The sequence below is a fragment of the Pelodiscus sinensis genome, chromosome 3 (assembly GCF_052426305.1).
Source record: "Pelodiscus sinensis isolate ZL-2025 chromosome 3, ASM5242630v1, whole genome shotgun sequence".
Lineage (NCBI taxonomy): Eukaryota > Metazoa > Chordata > Testudines > Trionychidae > Pelodiscus > Pelodiscus sinensis.
The window spans coordinates 138,937,295-138,956,659 of record NC_143054.1 but is presented as its reverse complement, the minus strand read 5'-3'; the positions used below and the strand labels follow the sequence as shown (position 1 = coordinate 138,956,659).

The 19,365-nt window shown below is 42.2% G+C and overlaps 1 protein-coding gene across 3 annotated transcripts in view; it reads right to left on the bottom strand.

Moving 5' to 3' along the window:
• Window positions 1-19,365, bottom strand: part of CRIM1 (cysteine rich transmembrane BMP regulator 1) — a 327,869-nt gene that overhangs the window by 13,130 nt on the left and 295,374 nt on the right. For all 3 annotated transcript variants that reach the window (XM_075924932.2, XM_075924933.2, XM_075924934.2), the window contains 4 exons: window positions 14,801-15,016; window positions 11,242-11,463; window positions 4,143-4,337; window positions 2,853-2,975 (listed from right to left, as the gene is read on the bottom strand). In XM_075924932.2, the coding sequence (XP_075781047.1) occupies window positions 2,853-2,975; window positions 4,143-4,337; window positions 11,242-11,463; window positions 14,801-15,016 (756 nt within the window). The remainder of the gene's footprint in view (window positions 1-2,852; window positions 2,976-4,142; window positions 4,338-11,241; window positions 11,464-14,800; window positions 15,017-19,365) is intronic.

The window sequence follows — 19,365 nt, the reverse complement described above, 5'->3', positions numbered from 1 at the left end:
ATAATGATGTCGTTTGTATAGATGTGTGGGCAGAGCTGGCACCGGAGTTGATTGCAGGAGTGGGTTCCTGGGTGAGTATGATGGAGGTGTGCTGCATGGTTGCTGGAAAGAACTTGTTTCAGGTTAGAGGGTTGTCTGTAGGCGAGGATGGGTCTGTCCCCCAAGGCCTGTGAGAGTAAGGGTCATTTTCCAGGACAGGTTGTAGATTATTGATAATGCATTGGACAGGTTTAAGTTGGGGGCCCTAGGTGATGACAAGTGGTGTCCTGTTTTCTCTGTAAGGCCTATCTTGATGTAGCTGATGTCTGGGTACTTGTCTGGCCCTTTCAATCTGTTTTTTCACTCCTCCAGGTGGGTATTTCAGTTTTAAGAATGCTTTATATAAATCCTGTAAGTGTTTGTCTCTGTCTGTGGGATTGGAACAAATTTGGTTGTATCTTAGGGCCTGGCTGTAAACAATTGATTGGGAAATGTGTCTTGAATGGAAGCTAGAGACATATAGGCAGGGCTCGACAATTAATGTAATCTACTTGCCCGTGGTGAGTAGATTACAAGCCGGTACAGCCGCTCAGCGCGGTCTGTGCATGGGCAGCGTGCCAAACTGCACAGCTGGTGAGTGGGGCTCACTGTGGGTTGGCGAGCCCTGCAAATAGGTAACTGTACTGGTCGGTAGACATCCGGTATAAGGTGGTGGAAATGTGACCATTGTTTAATTGTACTGTAGTGTTAAGGAAGTGGATCTTTCCTGTGGACTGGTCCGGGCTAAGGGTCATGGTGGGGTGGAAATTGTTGAAATCCCTGTGGAATTCTTCAAGGATCTCCACCCTGTGGGTCCATATGATGAACATGTCATCAATGTAGTGTAAGTAGAGTAAGAGTGCTAGGGGGTGAGAGCTGAGGAAACATTGTTCAAGGTCAGCCATATGTTGGCATATTGTAGGGCCACATGGGTGCTCATCCTGGACTTTACTATTCTTCTTAATGGCTTCAGATACATACTCAACTGATACTGGTGACAAGACTTGTGTATGACCCTCGCCAAGATAACTATTAGGGCTAATGAACGTCAGCTCTTGGTCCCCACAAAAAGAAAAGAACGAAGTCACTCAAGAGCAACTCTTGAGCTTGCCAGATCCACAGATGAGTAACAATAGTAACAAGAGTCAACAATTGAAGCCAAAGCTGATATGTCTGCCAAGGGGAGATTGACCAATGCTAATAGGCCAGCCTTGATACTACACACAAGCCTAAACAATAGTGACACATACAAGAAAATCTGAGGACTCCAGTATCTCCAGAGTTGCTCTGCTACTACATTCTTGGTAACTTAAAAACAAACACACAAACACACACACAAGAAACAGTGTGATAATGGGAGAGAGATTCTAAGCTCAACAGATGCTTTCTTAGGGGACATTGATACCATGTCCTCCTAAAAATAAATGTTGATCTCCTCTGACAACAAATCCATAGTCTCCCTGCTGAACTTCTCCAATAAAGATTATATGGGTCTAAAATCACATTTTTAACCACGGTACAGAACAAGGACGCTTTGGGCCAACATTTTGCATGAATATTTCATTACCCTAAACAGCCAGAAAACAGAAAATACACCTTTAAAAACATGTGCGGCTATTGCCAGCTTCTGACTGAACAAAAACACAGGCATATTTCTTGCAGTGAAGGTTTAGTCCAGTAATTTAGTATTCAGAATTCTGTTTACCATATAGAAATGTCTTTTGGTGCTTTAACATTCAACTTGAGCAAAAGAACAGTTTTAATAGCGTCTACACTAATTTGACTTTTTATTCCAAACATTGTTTATCATACTAGACACTTGTTCCATGGGATTATCTGCCTCTGTGGTTGGACATAATGCCTGGGGGAAACAAAGGCCAACAGTACAATACAACAGCAGTTCCGTGCACCGTCACTAGTGACGAGAAGGAACTGAGGGTGGTGGGTGCTGGTGGTGTCCCTTATACCACGCCATGCATGCACTGATCTAGAGGGCAAGCAGACTATGTCCTCTACAGATATTGCTGAGGGAAAGATTTCTGGAAGCAATGCATGTGGTGAGCACACACATCTAATGAGGAATGGATGTGAGTAAGCACTCAAAAAACTATTTTTTTAGTTACAGTAAAACTCTGATAGTCCGGCATCCAACTGTTCGGCAGTCTTGATATTCCGGCATCAAAATGCCAAGCGCTCCTGACCAGCTGATTAAAAAGTAACCAGACAGAACATAAGGTTGGGGGGGGGGGAGCGGGATCATGTTACAGTATGGAGAAGAGCATTTTGCTTCAGTGAAGGGGAAGGAGGATCAGGTACAGCACGGAGGAGAGACACAGAAAGAGGAAAGGGGAGGGGACAGGGAGGAAGATTGTGTCCTGGCCAGCTGTTAAGCCGTGCAGCTGTACCGGACCTCCCGATTCTCCGGCAAATCTGATAATCTAGCACCACCTAGGTCCAAAAGGTGCCGGATTATCGGAAGTCTACTGTACTTTGTTTTCTAACTAACTGTATATATTAATAATCTCTTTAACATTACACACTGGAACTCATTTTAAATTTTTATTTTGCTACTTTAAAATAAATATAATTTAAAAATTGAAGAACGGGCATGCATTCCTACCAGAATGAAACATTTCAGGCATTCTGCTTCTAGTACGGAATGCTAGATTTAATTATTTCTGGTTTTTAACATACAGAAATTATGTCTCAATCTTACCCAAATACTCTGAAAGCCTATCAAAAAGATAGCTCATTTATACCTTTACTTTCTTCCTAGGACAAGCGGATGTGTTAAAACATGTTGAGAAATCACAGACCTCACTGCCAGCTCTCACCTCTATGGAGATGAACAATGTCATTTTCACTAGGTGTAGGCCAAATTGGTGCTTCTAGTTCAGTATCTCCTCGATGATTTGTTTTCTCAATGGGGACGTTGGTGGGCTCAGGTACATACATCTCTGTAAGATAAGATAAATATTTTTTCATAAGTCCATGAAGTCAGCACATTGTGGTAGCCATGAATGGATGCTGGGCTCTTAATTCAGAAAATATTTCTTGTGTATTGGCACCCTTTTAACCCTGTGGATCTTATTGGTGGTTCATCATTAGTGTTATAGAATTTTTTATCTGCTATAACCTATTAATTAACTGAGTACATTTAGAAAGTTATTATTTGTGCAATGGATCTCCCTATCTTTTACTTCATTTCCTAATGTACAGGACACCAGTGATTGCTACTCTACCATCCCAATGTAAAATGAATGGGATAGTCCAGTACTAATTTTTTTAATGAAAATATCTTTTCACCATATAGAATATATCTGGTAAGATTATCTAGTGCAATCTGGTTCATTTGTGCTGCTCTAGTGGCATAAAAGGCCAAGAAAGGAGCTGGATCACTGCAGCTGGTGTAAAGTTGGCAGGACTGGTTCCTTTGCAGCCCCTTATGTAGGGGCATCACAGAGTTAGACACAGGGCATGGCTGAAGCTCTCTGACTGTCAGGTAGCCTTCTGGAGGTTAACAGCTGGTATAGGTAAGAACAATTGTTCTAATAAACTAAGTCTGATTCAGGAAGCTGCACCAAAGTCCCTTGGTTCCATTTGGTGCACAGTTGAGAAACTGTCCCATTACATTTATGTTACAATGAAAAGTACTCATATAAGCCATGTACAGTGTTATTAATATAAATAATTTGAAAAAAGTATCCAGGACTTGTGAAGCAACAGAAACATTAGGCACCTGTGGAGTCTGCAAGGACATCAAAATATTTCCACTCACACTTCATAGATGTATTTCACTGATCTAATAATTTTATGAAAGGTCATTCAGAGAGAGCAATGACAAAACAATTAATCTTTTGAGTTAACATTTCTTCCTTAGGACATGTGAGATTTAAACGATACACCATTGTGCACTGCTTTCCTATCTGCAGTGAGTATTCAATTTCCTGAGTTCTTTTCCTGTGTGTATCTGTTTCTTGTGATATAAGCCACAGCTCCCCTGTTATCCTTTGAATATGTTGCTCAATATAAACCAGCACTCAAAATGGGTACAATAATCTATGCCTGATTACAGCCTTTGAGAACAGTATAACTTGTACATTTTAGCACCATAGTTTTATTACCTGGACACATGGGACAGCAACTTCCCTCAACGTTGATGGGTTCTACACAGGGGAGAGGAGGACAACTGACAGTGGAGCAAAGGGTCTGCCCCTGCAGGCAGTAGCAGTGTGTGCAGCTGTCGATGTCCCAACGTTCCTCATCTGCATATGTTTTTCCACTGAAGTGACATACCACCCTCTTTGGTATTGTATCTTCTGTTGAAAAAAAATTGCCCTGATAAACTTGAGATGGCAAAATATAAACATATAAAATCCAAGAATTAAATAATTTAAAAAATGGCATGAGCCCAATTTCTTAAAAATGTAAACACATGTTACATTAGTCAATGGATATGGAAGTCAGGACAGTAGAATGTAAAAATACCAGATGCTTTGCAAAAATGTTACAATTTTGTTACCAGTCCAGTTTCGTATGTACAAGCAAAACAAATGGGAACATAAAACTTAAGAACAGCGATTTTCTGTTTTTTAAAATATAATGTTTAAGTGTGTTCTTTAGATTTACTATGTTCCCACTCCTAGTTCAGTTATCTTGCCTGTATGCATCAGACCCATTTTGACACTAACAGAGTGTAGTTGTTAGTCAAAATAGTGTTGTAGGACTCTACTTATAAAATACTTAACAGTATTTATAGTATCAAAAAACAAAATATTGCTCAATTTTCAGTTATATTTGGGTTTTAAACTTTGTAATAGAAACAGAGCATTAGAGAATACAGATGACTTTCCAGATCACCTTTAAGAATAGGTTTCACTTGATATGTATCAGAAGCTTATGAGTTTAGGCACTTTTTTATTATTTTAAAATTTTTACACACCATGAAAACTTTGAAAAATTGAAAAACAATTTTAAAATGCTCAGAACCAAACATCAGTATTATCCTACAAAATGATAAAAATAAAAATTGAATTTTGACAAACCAAATGATGTGGCATTACACAGAGTACTCAGAGAGAGTAGATCCCATTTAATAGAATTAATGCAAAGACATTTTTTAATTATTAAAGTAAATGAGTGAGTACCCTAAATGTTTTTTATTTCCTATAGATTTCATCTTAACTAAAACTTGAACGAGGAAAATACTGCTCCATGAGTATTTAGTGCAGTGGAAGGAGGAAAGAAAGAAGCAGTAGAGCATCCATGTGCAAAAGTGCAATCCCATCATCCCCTGATGAACATACAACAGGAATGAATGAGTGGTCATGAAAGATGGGGTGCCCAACTCCAACTGCCTCTTCTGACAGCTACTACTGTCTCCAGTAAAAGACCATGTAAATGTCTGAACCAGTCATTAATCAAATTAAAAAAAAGCCAAAAATAAGCACAAGACAAACAAGAGTCCATCTTCTTGCTCTATTTCTCTGCTATAAGCAAGAAGGGGGTTCTCAATGTTAAATAACCATGTCTCCCCATAAGAGAGGAGAATGCAGAACATGGAAGGTGAGTTTGGGGAAAAAAGCAATAGAAAAATTAGAGGAAAGGAAGGATGTGCTGAACTTGTAACTATACTAAATATGATGTTTAGAAGCAATCATGAAATGGATCTAAAAATAAAAAGCAATTTAAGACATAATGTGGGAACCTCTGTTTTAAAAGTTCCAACAGCAGAGGAAGATACTAGCCCTACAGATTTTGCCAACAAAATTCATTCTCAATCATGGGATAAAAAACTCAGGAGGTCTGTATAGCAAGAGATGCTTTTGGAGAAGTGCTCAGGAAATCATCTAAAAGCGGAACAACAGGAAGCCATATTTTCAAATATAAACAAAGAAAAGCTATTGAAAGCTGCCAAAAAGAGCAAAAGATATTTTATAAATGTTCCAAGGTTTTTGTTTTTCCCAGATGTCTACCCCACCATTCACAGAAATAGCAGCGAGGAAAGAATCTAGAGACGAAAGGAATAAAAAAATGATTATACAGGCTTTTTTATAGCCAAACTTTCAGATTAGGGAACTTAATGTCAGCGGACATGTTCCTACAGTCAGTAAAACCAAATAATTAATCTCACACACTGCAAAAAGCACAAAATAATGGAAAACAACGGAAATGTACTTATTTACAGTCTCCATAAAAACACTTTCCTACAGAAAATATAGCAAGTCATCATTAGTAGACTATGTTTGAGAAGTAACTGAAATCTTGCTTTTTATATTCTGGATTTATTTGTTGCTACAAAAAGGGAAATTAGCAGGTCATACCTGCTATCGAATTTAGGTATTTGCAATTCAAACAGAACAACATTGTGTTGGTATATGGAAATTTGAAAGCAACATTGATTAAGCAGTAACAAATTAAATAAAATTAAGTAGACTCTTTCCTTTCCTAAGAAAAGAGAAATGTAAAAAGTTAACAAGCAACATATGCAGCAAAGAATATCTTAGATATTTAAAACTCTTTCCATTTTAACAATCTAAGATGGTCTTAAGGCTATTAGCCAGGGGATAAAATGGTGTCCTTGGCCTCTGTTTGTCAGAGGCTAGAGAGGGATGACAGGAAACAAATCGCTTGATCATTGTCTTCGGTCCACCCTCTCTGGGGCACCTGGTGCTGGCCACTGTCGGCAGACAGGATACTGGGCTAGATGGACCTTTGGTCTGACCCAGTACGGCTGTTCTTACATTCTTATGTTCTTACTAACTTAGTAGATGAGGACTTTAAAAAAATAGCAATCACATAAGGTTCAATTCTCCATTCCCCTTACAAAGATGTAAATCAGGCTTAACTGTACTGATGTCAACAGATTTTCACTAGCGCAAACAAGAAAAGTAGGAAGCCATGATTTTTAATATGAGTATTCCTCTTTAATTTATAAAATACCAGAGAACAAAATTTCATTTTACATGACTATTTGACAAATTTTGTTAAAATAAAATTAATATGATAACACAGATGTGTAGCTATGGAATTATGATTTTTAATTCCCCTCTTATGTTAGAGTCAAGCTGCACACAATTTTTGTTGAGTTAAAAAAACACCAACAACAGATGCAATATGACGACACTGGTTATCACTTGGGATTTTTATACAGCATAATATACTTCACATTTCTGATTTTCTTTCTCTTCCGTACTAGGAAGTTATTTATCTGAAAACCACATTTGTTACACTACATGTTCTCCTATGATTTTTGGATAACTAGTATATTTTACAAAATTAAACATTCTTTCTACTCATTCTGAACTACAACCTCTAATTCTCAAATTACCTATCAAACTCCTCATTAACCATCTAGGATAGTAGCCCTTTTTGGTATCAGTACAATAAGGCAAGCCAGCCAACATGCAATATTTACTGCTCTCCTCAGTCAAAGCAGAAAGGCCAGATACACAACCTTCAAAATGTTCAGTGTTCTCAACTCCTGCTCATTTTAATGGGAGTTGAAGTATTGAGCACCTTGCTTCATGAAGCCCAGAAACTGTAGCCAAAATAAGCACAAACAAAAATAATAGAAATAGATGCCAAAAGGAAGGGGAAGATGTTCAAAACTAACAGACTGCCTATGTCTTTAAGAACACTGGACAGAAACATTTCTACTTAGTCCACAAAGGAATCCAAGAAAATAGACACTGCCCAATGGAACTTCACCTCGATTATGCTTTAAATACTGTTCAGAACATAGCTTTACAATCCTAGCGACCCTGTCAAAATAGCTTCTCCATACTGAACTTGAAGACAGCTTACAAAATGCTAGGTGCAGATCCACAAGGACATTCTGCAACTCCGTGGAATAACAAAAGGGATGGATTAAAAATAAAGGTGTGGTGGAAAATCTAGTCAGAATTGCAAAAGGATCCACCAGCTGGCAAAATCAGTGCGATACAGTCTGCTGTATAAGTATTCGGCATGGTGAAGGAGCCTTACCACAGAGCTATTCAACTCAAATTCTAAGTGGATCTTGGAAGAAGGGAGAAATACAGAGTATCTTACCGGGGTCTTGTGTCTTTGTCACATGGCCACAGAGGCTACAACTTGTTATCAGAACATTCTGCAGAGGAACATTCTGCTGAGGGGGTCTCTGAGGGTTCTAACAGATAAAGTCTTAAGAAAATAGTGTGTGCTGGAGGATGTAAAGAGAGGGTTTCCTGTTCTCAGAACCCCTTCAATAAAGTTATTAGGATGCAGAAGACAAGGACACCTGATGAGGAATTGAATTTTCTTATTTCCATTCTGTATTCCTCAAACAACTGTGATCAATTCAATCAAACTTAGTCCAAGTGCACATCTACACTACCCTGCAGTTTGGATTACAGCAGTGCAAATAGCTGTGAGCAAAGTGCTACCTTATAACTCTCATGTATGCGTACTGCAGGTGCAAACTAAAAGATTCCTACTTTGCATTAATATAATTCTGTCTGGAGAGGACTGCATTAATTCAAACTAGGAACCTTTTAGTTTGTGACCGCAGCACCCATACACGAGAGATACAGAGCAGCACTTTGTTACACAATGTTATTTACTCCAAATTGCTGGGCAGTGTAGACATGCCCTAAGACTTCCCTGACTCTATAACTCCAAATGAGATTTCCCTTCCACCCCAATGATGAATCAAGAAAGACTCCACCACTTTGCACAACTAAGCGTACATGCAAATGATGCCCCTTCTTTACATGACCACAACAGAAGATGTACTAAGTTGAAAGTGCATTTAATACAAAGATGCATGTATGTTTTAATACTAGTTTCTTATATTTCTCTGCATGTGTGAAAGGTGAAACTTTGGCTGTGTGTGACAGAAACTGATTAGGATGATGATGGTCCGTTATTACACGTGGCAATAGGAGAGAGTATGCAGACCTCAGGTCCGGCCTTAGGGCAAGGAGAGCAAGGTGGTTGCCTTGGGCCATGCGCCTTCAGGGCCCCGTGCTGCCTGGCGCCCACCCCACCTGCAAGCCACTTGGCCACGTGGTGCAGCCAACCATAACATGCCGCTTTGGGCCCTGCAAACTCTTTGACCAGGCCTGGGAGACCTTAACTATCCTTTTCCAGACTTTCTAGTACTTGTGGACTTTTTTGAAAAAGGAGAAACAAACCCTAAGAGAGGTTTAAAGTGTCTTTGTGTTGGCTGACTCTTAACATCATTTCAACATGAACTATCTGTAACTATATTTTATCATGTTGGAGGAAGATGGCAGACACACCTATGTTGAGGTATAGAGCTTTCCATTATTTGAGCTTCTTGTGATCTTTTATTGAGAAATTAACACCTTCATTGTTTGCGGCAGCTGGACTTACCCAAGAGCATTCCCCTGCTAAATATCGTAAGTGCCTTCTCTTGATCCCAGGAAAGTCTGTTCTGGTTTTAGCAAGATCAAAAATTTTGAAAATCACCATTTTCCTTATATCCATTGTTGTCTCCGGGGGAGGGGAAAAGGACATTGGTAGCATGCCAAAATAACAGCTTAACATAAATATTCTTAGTTTTGCGATCATACTGCAGAAATCTTATACCAGAAATCCTTGGAGCTGCAGGGCCAATTGTGGGAAAGGGACAGCTGGGCTAGTCTTCCTCCAACTACCTCTTAGACATAGCCAATGTGCTGCTGGGGCCATCTCACGCTTTGGGGAAACCAGATGTGGGAGGATATCCCTTAACTCAATGTGGCAAATGGGAAAAAGGAGGAGAGAAAAGAGAGATGGGGCAGGCTTCCTATCACCACTTTCCAAGATGGGCTCCTGGAACCAAATACTACATCTCTCCTCTCCAAATAACACTTTCTCCTGCTGATAGCCAAGGTAATAAGACCAATAGCTCAAGCAGTAGAAATCTGAAGCCCCCCCCCCCCGTCTGACTCTGTTCCAACCTGACTGCCACTGGGCTCCAGCCCTGCTGCTACAGGGTTTGGGCTCGGCAGGCTGCTGCCAGCTGGCTGTGGATCTCTGGGGACCTGCCCTTGGCTCAGCTCTGGCCCTCCTCCGACAACTGTCACTGCTGGCTCCATGCGCCATAGCCCTGACAAACCGCTGCAGGGGAAGAGGGGGGAGAAAGCCCCTTCCGGTCTGGGGTAACAGTAGCGTGTGAGCGCACTGTCTGGAGCCTTTCTCTGTTCTCCCACTGGCCAGATTCTGCCGAATGGGAGCAGCAGAAGGCCTGAAGACAAGTAAGTTTCTCCCACCCCCTCATGCACAGACCTGTACCCCCAACCCCTCTGAGCTGCCACACAGCAGGTGGTTGAAGGTCTGACAGCCATCAAGTGAGGGGGGGGGCTGCCATTTAAAAAACAGTTCATGAGGCGCTGAGATCCATAGGGGGGTGGGACCATGGCAGGATCCGCCCAGGGGTGTGTGTTGGGACTAGGGTGCACCTTGGCCCCTGAGCCACCACTCAGCGGCTGGCTGAAGCTCCTGCAGTTACCATGCCGGCAGCAGGACCCATGTGGCAGGGGGGTAGAGAGGGAAGAGAACGGATTGGGCTGGCAGAGGGGGAAGGAGCCCTGGCTAGCGGACGGGAGGGAGGGAGAAGGGTCCTTGGCTGGAGAGAATGGGGGAGGGAGAAGGAGCCTGAGCTGGTGGAAGGGAGAAGGTGAATGGGCCCTAGTAGGGCATCCCTGCAGCCTGGCCCTCCCCGGTGGTTGGGGAGAGAGCCAGGATTGCCTACCCCTGTGATGGGGGGTTGACGAGTGCAACGAGCAGCTCTTTACTTTATTCCCAAGTAGCAGGACTGTCAACCAGTGTTCCCTCTAAGCTGCAGCAGCATAGCTTCAGGGGTGAGTAATCAGCTCTTCCCCACCCCCAGTCAGTCAGCTCTGTGCTAGGAGTCTTGAGCCTCTGACTGGGTGGGGCTGATTAATCACCTGTGAAGCTGTGCTGCAGCCCAGTTTCGAGGAAACACTGCTGACGATAGAATTTGCTGGGCCCTGGGGAAGCGCTCAGTGCTGCGGCCCCTCTGAATGGGGTAGAGACTTAGGCAGAAGAGGCAGGGCTGGGGGCCAGCCTCCCCGATCCAGCCCTCAGTGCTGCCTGGACTGAGCTGCGAGGGGCTCCAGCAGCGAGTTAAAGGACCCAATGCTCCAGCTGCTACTGCCTCTCCTTCTCCCACCTTCCACCCATCGGCAGCTCTGCCAAGTAGGGAAGAGCAAACTAGTTTGTTTATTTGCTTACCTATACAATAAGGGCAACACTGTCCTTTTCTCAAAACAGGTCTCTCACAGGATACTGGAGGGCAAGATTCAGAGTAGCAGCTAATCACACCATCCATGCAAATACAACTAGTGCAGACATTGGGTTTCCAGGACTCAGCTGTCAGGAAAATATCTCCTTCGTCGTTTTTACAGTAACTGGGCATGCTTTCGTTGCTTGATGAGGAGGGCTGAAGAGGTTCATCTGGAAACATGAATAGACAGATCAGCAGAAGTAAAAAACGGTTACTTACTACATCAGTCAAGACCACAGGACTACCCTTTCGGAACAGACATGCTAGCTGGGAAAATCTCAGAAATGTGTGGCCTGAGTTCCATGCAGAATGAGTATGGAGTTTTTTCTACTGAGACCCAGTTTGGCTATGGTTATTTGAGTCAAGATGCTGGGGTGATGTTCCTCGCACCCACCTGCCATTGTGATACTGGCAAACTTGAATCCTTTGTCTCTTTAGGAGAGCTACTATGACTAAATGCTGTAAAATGGCTTTGCAGACTGAAGGCCTAGTTAGCACTGTTGATATGAGAGTTAGCAAATTGGACCCTGATACCGGGACCACAGACAGGGCACTTGGTGCCAAACAGACTATAGACGCTAGAAGGGATGGTACTGCCATGCTGGCGGAAAGGCAGTGAACAGATGTAATCAGCACTACTGCTACTCTTCTCTTATCCATTAAGAGATACAAGAGGGTCCATTTTAGGCCACTTGCTCCCTTTCAGCTTTGGAAACTGAGACATGTCTAAAACAAATTGACTCCTTTGTGCTTCAGTTCTGAGGGTCTCAGAGAAGGCGACTTCTTTCTCAGCTCAACTTTGGAAAGATACTCCTTCCTAACTGTCTTTAAAAAGTTGACTGTGAATCTCAGTCAATAAGAGGGGTTCCTTAGATATCTTGGGACTCCTGGGGGAACACACTGGGCTATTGATGGCTGAATGACTGGAAGGAGGATTGAGCCTTAGCTCTTGTCCTTGTTTTCCAGCCTTGCTCCTGTTGTCTTGCCTCATTCCAGGCAATCCAGCTCTGACCTTTGGCTCAGATTCCTGTCAACTGACTTCAACTCCAAGCATAAAGGCCTGACTCCTGTTCCAAGCATGAGGCATGACTACCCATGTCTCTAGTCTCTGAGAAACCCTCAATTCGCTTTGTGGAACTGGAACATATTTGTTCATGGAGGAAACCAGGGGGTGGACTTTCCTGGCCTCTGTGATTGTGAAAATCTCTCCATGGAGACTTAAAAATAGCCTCCCAAGTCCATATATGGGGAGCTAACTGACCTAAGAAACCCAGAAGTGCCCCAGTGACATCAGTGAGAGCTGGTAAGCGTTCAGCCTTTTTATAAACCAAGCTATCTAATCTACTGCCCATATACAAACTTAGGAGGGTAACTATAGATACCATTTTTTTTAAATTGGCCAATGGAGGTTTGAGTAATTTGATACATCTTGGATAACAATAAGAGATATAGGACCATTTGAAGTTTATCTATTTTAACCCCACTTCCCCCCCGCATTCTTTTATATTAATTCTCTTCTTTTTGCAACATCTCACAGTTTACTAGCATTGGCAGACTAGGGCTGGATTGTGCTGTCAAGAGAATGAGAATGGAAGAGGTTGCACTGCAGTTGTAGCCCCTGCAGAAATTCTTACCAACACCTTCATCAGGCTGATGCCCTGTAGTGCAGCTCGGTTTTCCCTAGGTTTCCACTATGTCTGGCCCTCTTTTCTGGCAGTTAGAGATGTTTACAGTGCCTCACTCCTCACAGCTTCAGAAGGGTGATGGCAACATCAGCACAGAACAGTCTCTGTTTTTTGGATGCACTGTCACTGGTCCTTGTGGAATTTGGGGGCAAGAAGGCTCCTTGTGACCTCTTTCCATATATAGTCAACCACACTCTGGTCTAAGGATGTTAAGGACTAGTCGATTAGGATGCTTATCAGATAGTTGAGTCGACTAGTCGATTATCTCCCCCCCTCCCGTTGCCACTATCAGATAGAGGCAGCAAAGGAGAGGGGAAAAGGGGAGTATTTCAAAGTGGCAGTGCCATATGGAGCCGGTACTGAACTCCGTGCGGTGCTGCTGCTTTGAAATGCCGAGGCAATGGGACTTCCTACTACCCTGGGCTGTATGCGGAATTCTGCATTCTCCTTTGAAATGTACAAGAGCCCCCACTGGGAGCTCTTGTACATTTCAAAGGAGGAAGGCGGAAGTGCCTATCGACTAGTTGAGTGGTCGATGGAAATTCCATCGACTACTCGACTAGTAAATTAACCAGTATTTAACATCCTTAGTCTGGTCCTTATGTAACATTCTGTATATTTTATACTCTCTTCATCTTTTATATGTGTGTCAAGAAAAACTAGACCTAACAAAGCAGATTTTTTGCCACATCAATACCATTCCCCTCTCCTTAATTTGAAATATTGCTGTTTATCGTTAACAATTATGTTATACTCTTATTAGCTGTTCTATTGCCAACTTTAACGAGTATTAAAATGCTTTTATTGAAAACAATTTGTCTTAATATTTCAAATAAAGTTTCATTAGTCATTACAGAATACCCTTTACTGAAATCCAGTATTAAGTTTACTGTGCTACATTTATCCAGTAGTATAGGAATTCTATCAAACACTTCATCAAATTTATCCAGCATGATTTGTTCTTTATAAATCCATTTGATATACGTCTTTATATATGTCTTTCTTCTTTTCATAAATGATTGATTCAAGAAATTAGATTATCCCCCTGCCAACAAAGAGTTGTTATCTGCAGTGTATTTGTTAGAGTGTTTTGTGCTTGTCTGTGTTAAATGATTCAAGCAGTGGGGCTTCTATTAATTCCTATGGGAGACAATACCAATCTAAAGGATATTACTTCCTTTACTCTAGTCTATTCTATTATTGCAAGAGTGGCTATACCCAACTGAACTACTGTAAACTATTTTCTCTCTCTTTTTGGCACTTGTAGACAGCTAGTTTATCCTCATTCACAGTTTGGCCAAGCTATGCATAATTAGCTCTTTTAATCCTTCTTCGTAAATCAGTCTCTCTGGTCCCTTAATCATGTTGGCTGCTCTTCTCTGAATTCCTTCCAATTATTCACAATGTTTCTTAATATTTCCTTCACTGTTTTAATAGGTCTAGAAATCAGATTTGTGTGACAGCATTTGTTAGGATTATGTCCTCATCCACATCCAATCCCTTTGAAGACTGGGACAACATTTGCACTTTTTCAATCCTCTGGCGTTTACCCTCACATAAAGTGAGTGCTGTCAATATCACTGCTCCTTACAGCATCTATTCTTTTTTTTTTTTTAAATGTACAAAAATGTTTAAAGCTACAGAAGGCTTTGGAGCTCCTTCTCAAGAAAATGTCATGGATGATGGCTAAAGGGATTGCTTTAACTGCACTAGCAGAACCAGCAGTTGTTTCTATTCAAGTTTAAATATTTTTTGCCAAATACACAGGCTTTTGCAGAAAATCCAGAAAGGCCTATGCTGATAACAGATAGGCAATTGTTACCTGGGCACTGTGGACAGCAGGAATCCTGAGTACGGATGGGGTTTTGACAAAGAAGAGGTGGGCAGACTTCGGTCTCACACAGAACGCGTCCACTATGGCATGTACACTGTGTGCAGGTGTCAATATTCCATGTCTCTCCTTCTACAAAGTATTCTCCTCCTGGAGCATGGCAGATAGATGGACTGCTAAGCTCTGGCTTCTGCACAATAGATTCATCTGGGGAAAAAGAAAGAAAATTAAAAGGGAAACAAATGAAAATATATTGGGACTGCAGTTAATAAAAAGACAATCAACATATATTACTTTCTCATGGTTACTATTGATGATCTGGATGATGGGATAAATTGCATTCTCACCAAGTTCACAGATGACACTAAACTGGGGGGGGGGGGAAAGATAGATAAGCTGGAGGGTAGGAATAGGGTCCAGAGTGACCTAGACATACTGGAGGATTGACCCAAAATGAATCTGATGAGGTTTAACAAGGACAAGTGCAGAATCCTGCACTTAGGACGGAAGAATCCCAAGCACTGCTATCGGCTGGGGACCGACTGACTAAGTGGTAGTTCTTCAGAAAAGGACCTAGTGATTATAGTGGATAAGAAGCAGGATAGAAGTCAACTGTGTGCCCTTGTTGCCAAGAAGCCAAATAGCATATTGGGCTGCATTAATAGAAGCACTGTCAGGAGATCAAGGGAAGTGATTATTAGGGGGTCAAGGATCAGAGGGGTAGTCGTGTTAGTCTGAATCTGCAAAAGTGGCGAGGAGTTCTGTGGCACCTTATAGACTAACTGAAGTGTTGGAGCATAAGCTTTCGTGGGCAAAGACCCACTTTGTCAGATGCATCTGACGAAGTGGGTCTTTGCCCATGAAAGCTTATGCTCCAACACTTCAGTTAGTCTATAAGGTGCCACAGGACTCCTCGCTGCTTTAGGGGCCTAGGGTATGTGATTTATGAGGAGAGGTTGAGGTAATCTGCAGAAGAGAAGAGTGAGGGTGGATTTGATAGCATCTTTCAACTGCCTTACGGGGGGTTCTAAAGAGGATGGAGGTAGGCTATTCTCAGAGGTGGCAGATGACAAAATAAGGAGTAATGGTCTCAAATTGCAGTGGGGGAGATCTAAGTTGGATATTAGAAAACACTATTTCAGTAGGAGGGTGCTGATGCACTAAAATGGATTACTAAAGAGGTGATGGAATCTCCACCATTAGAGGTTTTTACGGTTGGGCTTGACAAAGCCCTGGCTGGGATGATTTAGTTGGGGTTGGTTCTGCTTTGAGCAAGGGGTTGAACTAAATGACTTCCTGGTGTCTCTTCCAACCAAAATCTCCTATGATTATTGAAAATACACATATCAAAAGAAAACAACAACAAAGTCAAGTAAAGTTATCCGAGAAAGCAAGCTGCGTAACTAAATGAGATTATATGTGTTTTGTTCTGGCAAAAAGTGAGAGAAATGAGACATCACAAAAAGTAATATGATACTCCACTTACTTTTGTATAAGATAACATAATCTGAGAAAACAATTAAACACAGCCATAATTAATGAAATAGCTATAAAACAAGGATCCTCAACCTTTCTTGAATCATACCCTACCTTAGCATATTTTTAAAAACTTGGAGCACCTCTGCTCTTCTCCCTAGTCTCACTAGTGAGAAGATTGCTAGCAGTTGGATCCCCATTTCAACTCACTCAAATTTGGCCTGGATGGTCTTCTGACTTATGGATAGGGCCCTAACAAAATCATGGTCCATTCTGGTCAATTTCAGGGTCATAATTTTTAAAATGATGTTTCATGATTTCAGATATTTAAATCTGAAATTTCATGGTATTGTAATTGTAGGGTTCCTGACCCAAAAAGGAGTTGTGTGGGGGTCGCAAGGTTATTGTATAGGGGTTGCAGTACTGCTACCCTTTTACGGCAGTTGCTGGCAGCAGCAGCACTGCTGTTAGAGCTGAGAAGCTGGACAGCAGCAGACACTGGCCGGGAATCGAGCTCTGAAGGCAGAGCTACCACCAGCAACAGCGCAGGAGTTAATTCTGCGCTGCTGCCCGCGCAGCTGGTCCCTTAGTCAGCAGCCCTCACTTTCTGGACACCTAGCTCTGAAAGCAGCAGTACAGAAGTAAGTGTCACAGAATGCTGAAGTGTGACATGGTGCTGCCTTCAGAGATGGACATCTCGCCATTATTACAACCACCATTCTCCAGTTACCCAGTTCTTAAGGCAGCGTAGAAATAAGGGTGGCAATACCGCAACCCTCCTAAAACAACCTTGTGATCTTCCTGCAACTCCCTTTTTGCTAAGGCCTCCCAAATTGAGAAACACTGAACTGTCCTGAAAAAACAGATTTCACAAAAGAACACCAGATTTCATGGTCTGTGACACGTTTTGCATGACTGTGAATTTGGTAGGGCTCCCCATATGACATTTTAAGTGATGTCCTGCCCCCACTCCTGGGGGGAATGTTCCCCTTGTTGAAAACCTCTGCTATTGAACATGGAAATTAGCAATTTCTATATAAATATTAAGTACTAGTGGACAGACACTTTAGATATGAGCTTGCAGTGAAGCTAAAAATCACTGCAATTTTGATCTATATGCACAGTTCCATTCCTATATTGCAGTTCTGTGAGGCAATATTCCTTCTCCAGGGTACTGTACATAAAATCATCTCAGAATTTGATATCATGAATCTGGAAGGAATTCTTAGAACATTTCAAATGTTTAAGGACACGGATTAAGGACAAGAATAAGAACATAAATGCCAAAGGGACAGAAAGCATTTAGGGTGGGTGTAATAACTTGGACACAGATGATACATCAGTTTAGTAGTTGACACAACTCACAAACAGTGCAATGCTGCAGATAGCCCCATGTCAGCTGTCTCACAAGCAGCTGCATCTCAAGAATGGGATATTTCCTCCTCATTTATATTTTCAAGCCAGCCCTGGAGAAAAACTGGATCATGGGAATAGTACAGGATCAATCTTTGCCCCTTCTATATACCAGCTGCCTTCACTGGGGATACTAATAATTTTTCAGTGAGGACATCATCCTTCAAGAAAAGAGTTAATGGTAGGAACTCCTGGTAATGATACATGACTGCATTACATCAGTATTATCTTATTTTATCGATGGCTAATGACCTATAGTATATCTGAATAAACCCAATTGTCTTAGCAAGTAACCTATTTTATATCTGGGCATTCCGCGAAGCTGCAAACCAATCTAATGCACAGCAATTTGTCCAGGGCTGTGTCAAAACAGGAAAACCAGATAGCACTGCTCAACATTTTGCTTCACACTTCCTTAGAATGGAAACTGTTGCAACTGAGTTCCTGAAAAATTATGATAAGATGAGTCTTATAAAATATTCCTCAACCAATAACCTGGCTGGTCAAATGTGCTCTAGAATTGTAATCCTGATCATTTTGTAATCTTGCTGGCAGACACTGAGAAGGCCAACAATACTGGCTACTTTCCTAGTCAGCCTCATAGGCTCTGAAAGGAGATATGATGATTCCTTTCCTCTGACTCCCTATTGAAACCTATAGAGTTCCATAACATTACTTAGTTTATCCTCATCATTAATATGTAATAATAGAGATATAGTAGAGGAGTAAGCTATTGGTTGTTGAAACGAGGGTGGTGCTGCTGCATTCTGAGTTATGTGCAGTCTTCCAAGAAAATCAGAAAGTGCAAAAGGCCAGCGTGTTATCCCCAAGCCGAGAGCACAAAGAATCAAGGGAGATAAACTCACAGTGTTCAGGGCACTGTGATTTCTTTGTGATTCCATGGCAATGGAATGTGCACCAAATCTGTATTTTGCCAAAGAACTTTACTTCAGATTGTAAGCTTTCATTTTGAAAAAAATGTTTCTATTCTTTGTCCTCACCCACAACTATTTCCAGTTTGGGGACAATTTATACCTTCAAGTAAGCAGCACTGCTATGGGTACCAAGGATTAAAATTACAGTTATCTGGCTAATTGTGTAGTTGATACAATTTGTATTGATTGAATGACAATTTGTATTGACTGCACAATTAGTCAATAACAACAGCTCTGCAGCGCTACCGTGGTGGGTAACTCCCTGAGCCGGCTCAAGCCGGGACTGAGCAGTCCCGGCTTTTGCTGGCTCTGGGAGCTACCTGCACTGCAGCTCTTCCTACATTTAAAATGCAGAGGCGCAATGTCCTGGACCAGTGTGAGCCAGGACTGCTTGGTCCTGGCTTGTGCAAAGTCCAGCAGCCCCTATTTGCAGCAGCCAGGGCTGGCCGTGGCCAGGGACTGCTCTGGCAGCAACCCATGTCCATAGCCAGCCCTGGCTGCCATGAACAGAGGCTGTTCTGACAGCAGCCCCTGTTCGTGGTGGCCAGGGGCTGCTGCCAGAGCCACCCTTTCTCATGGCCAACCTGGGCTGCTACAAACAGGAGGGTTGCGAGGTGGCAGCAGCACCTGTCTGTGGGAGGGCTCAGGTCCCCTCTGAGACCCCGACAAACAGATACTGCTGCCAGAGTCTCCCCTCTCTCTCCTCTGCTGCCTCTGGTAGAGGCAGCGGGG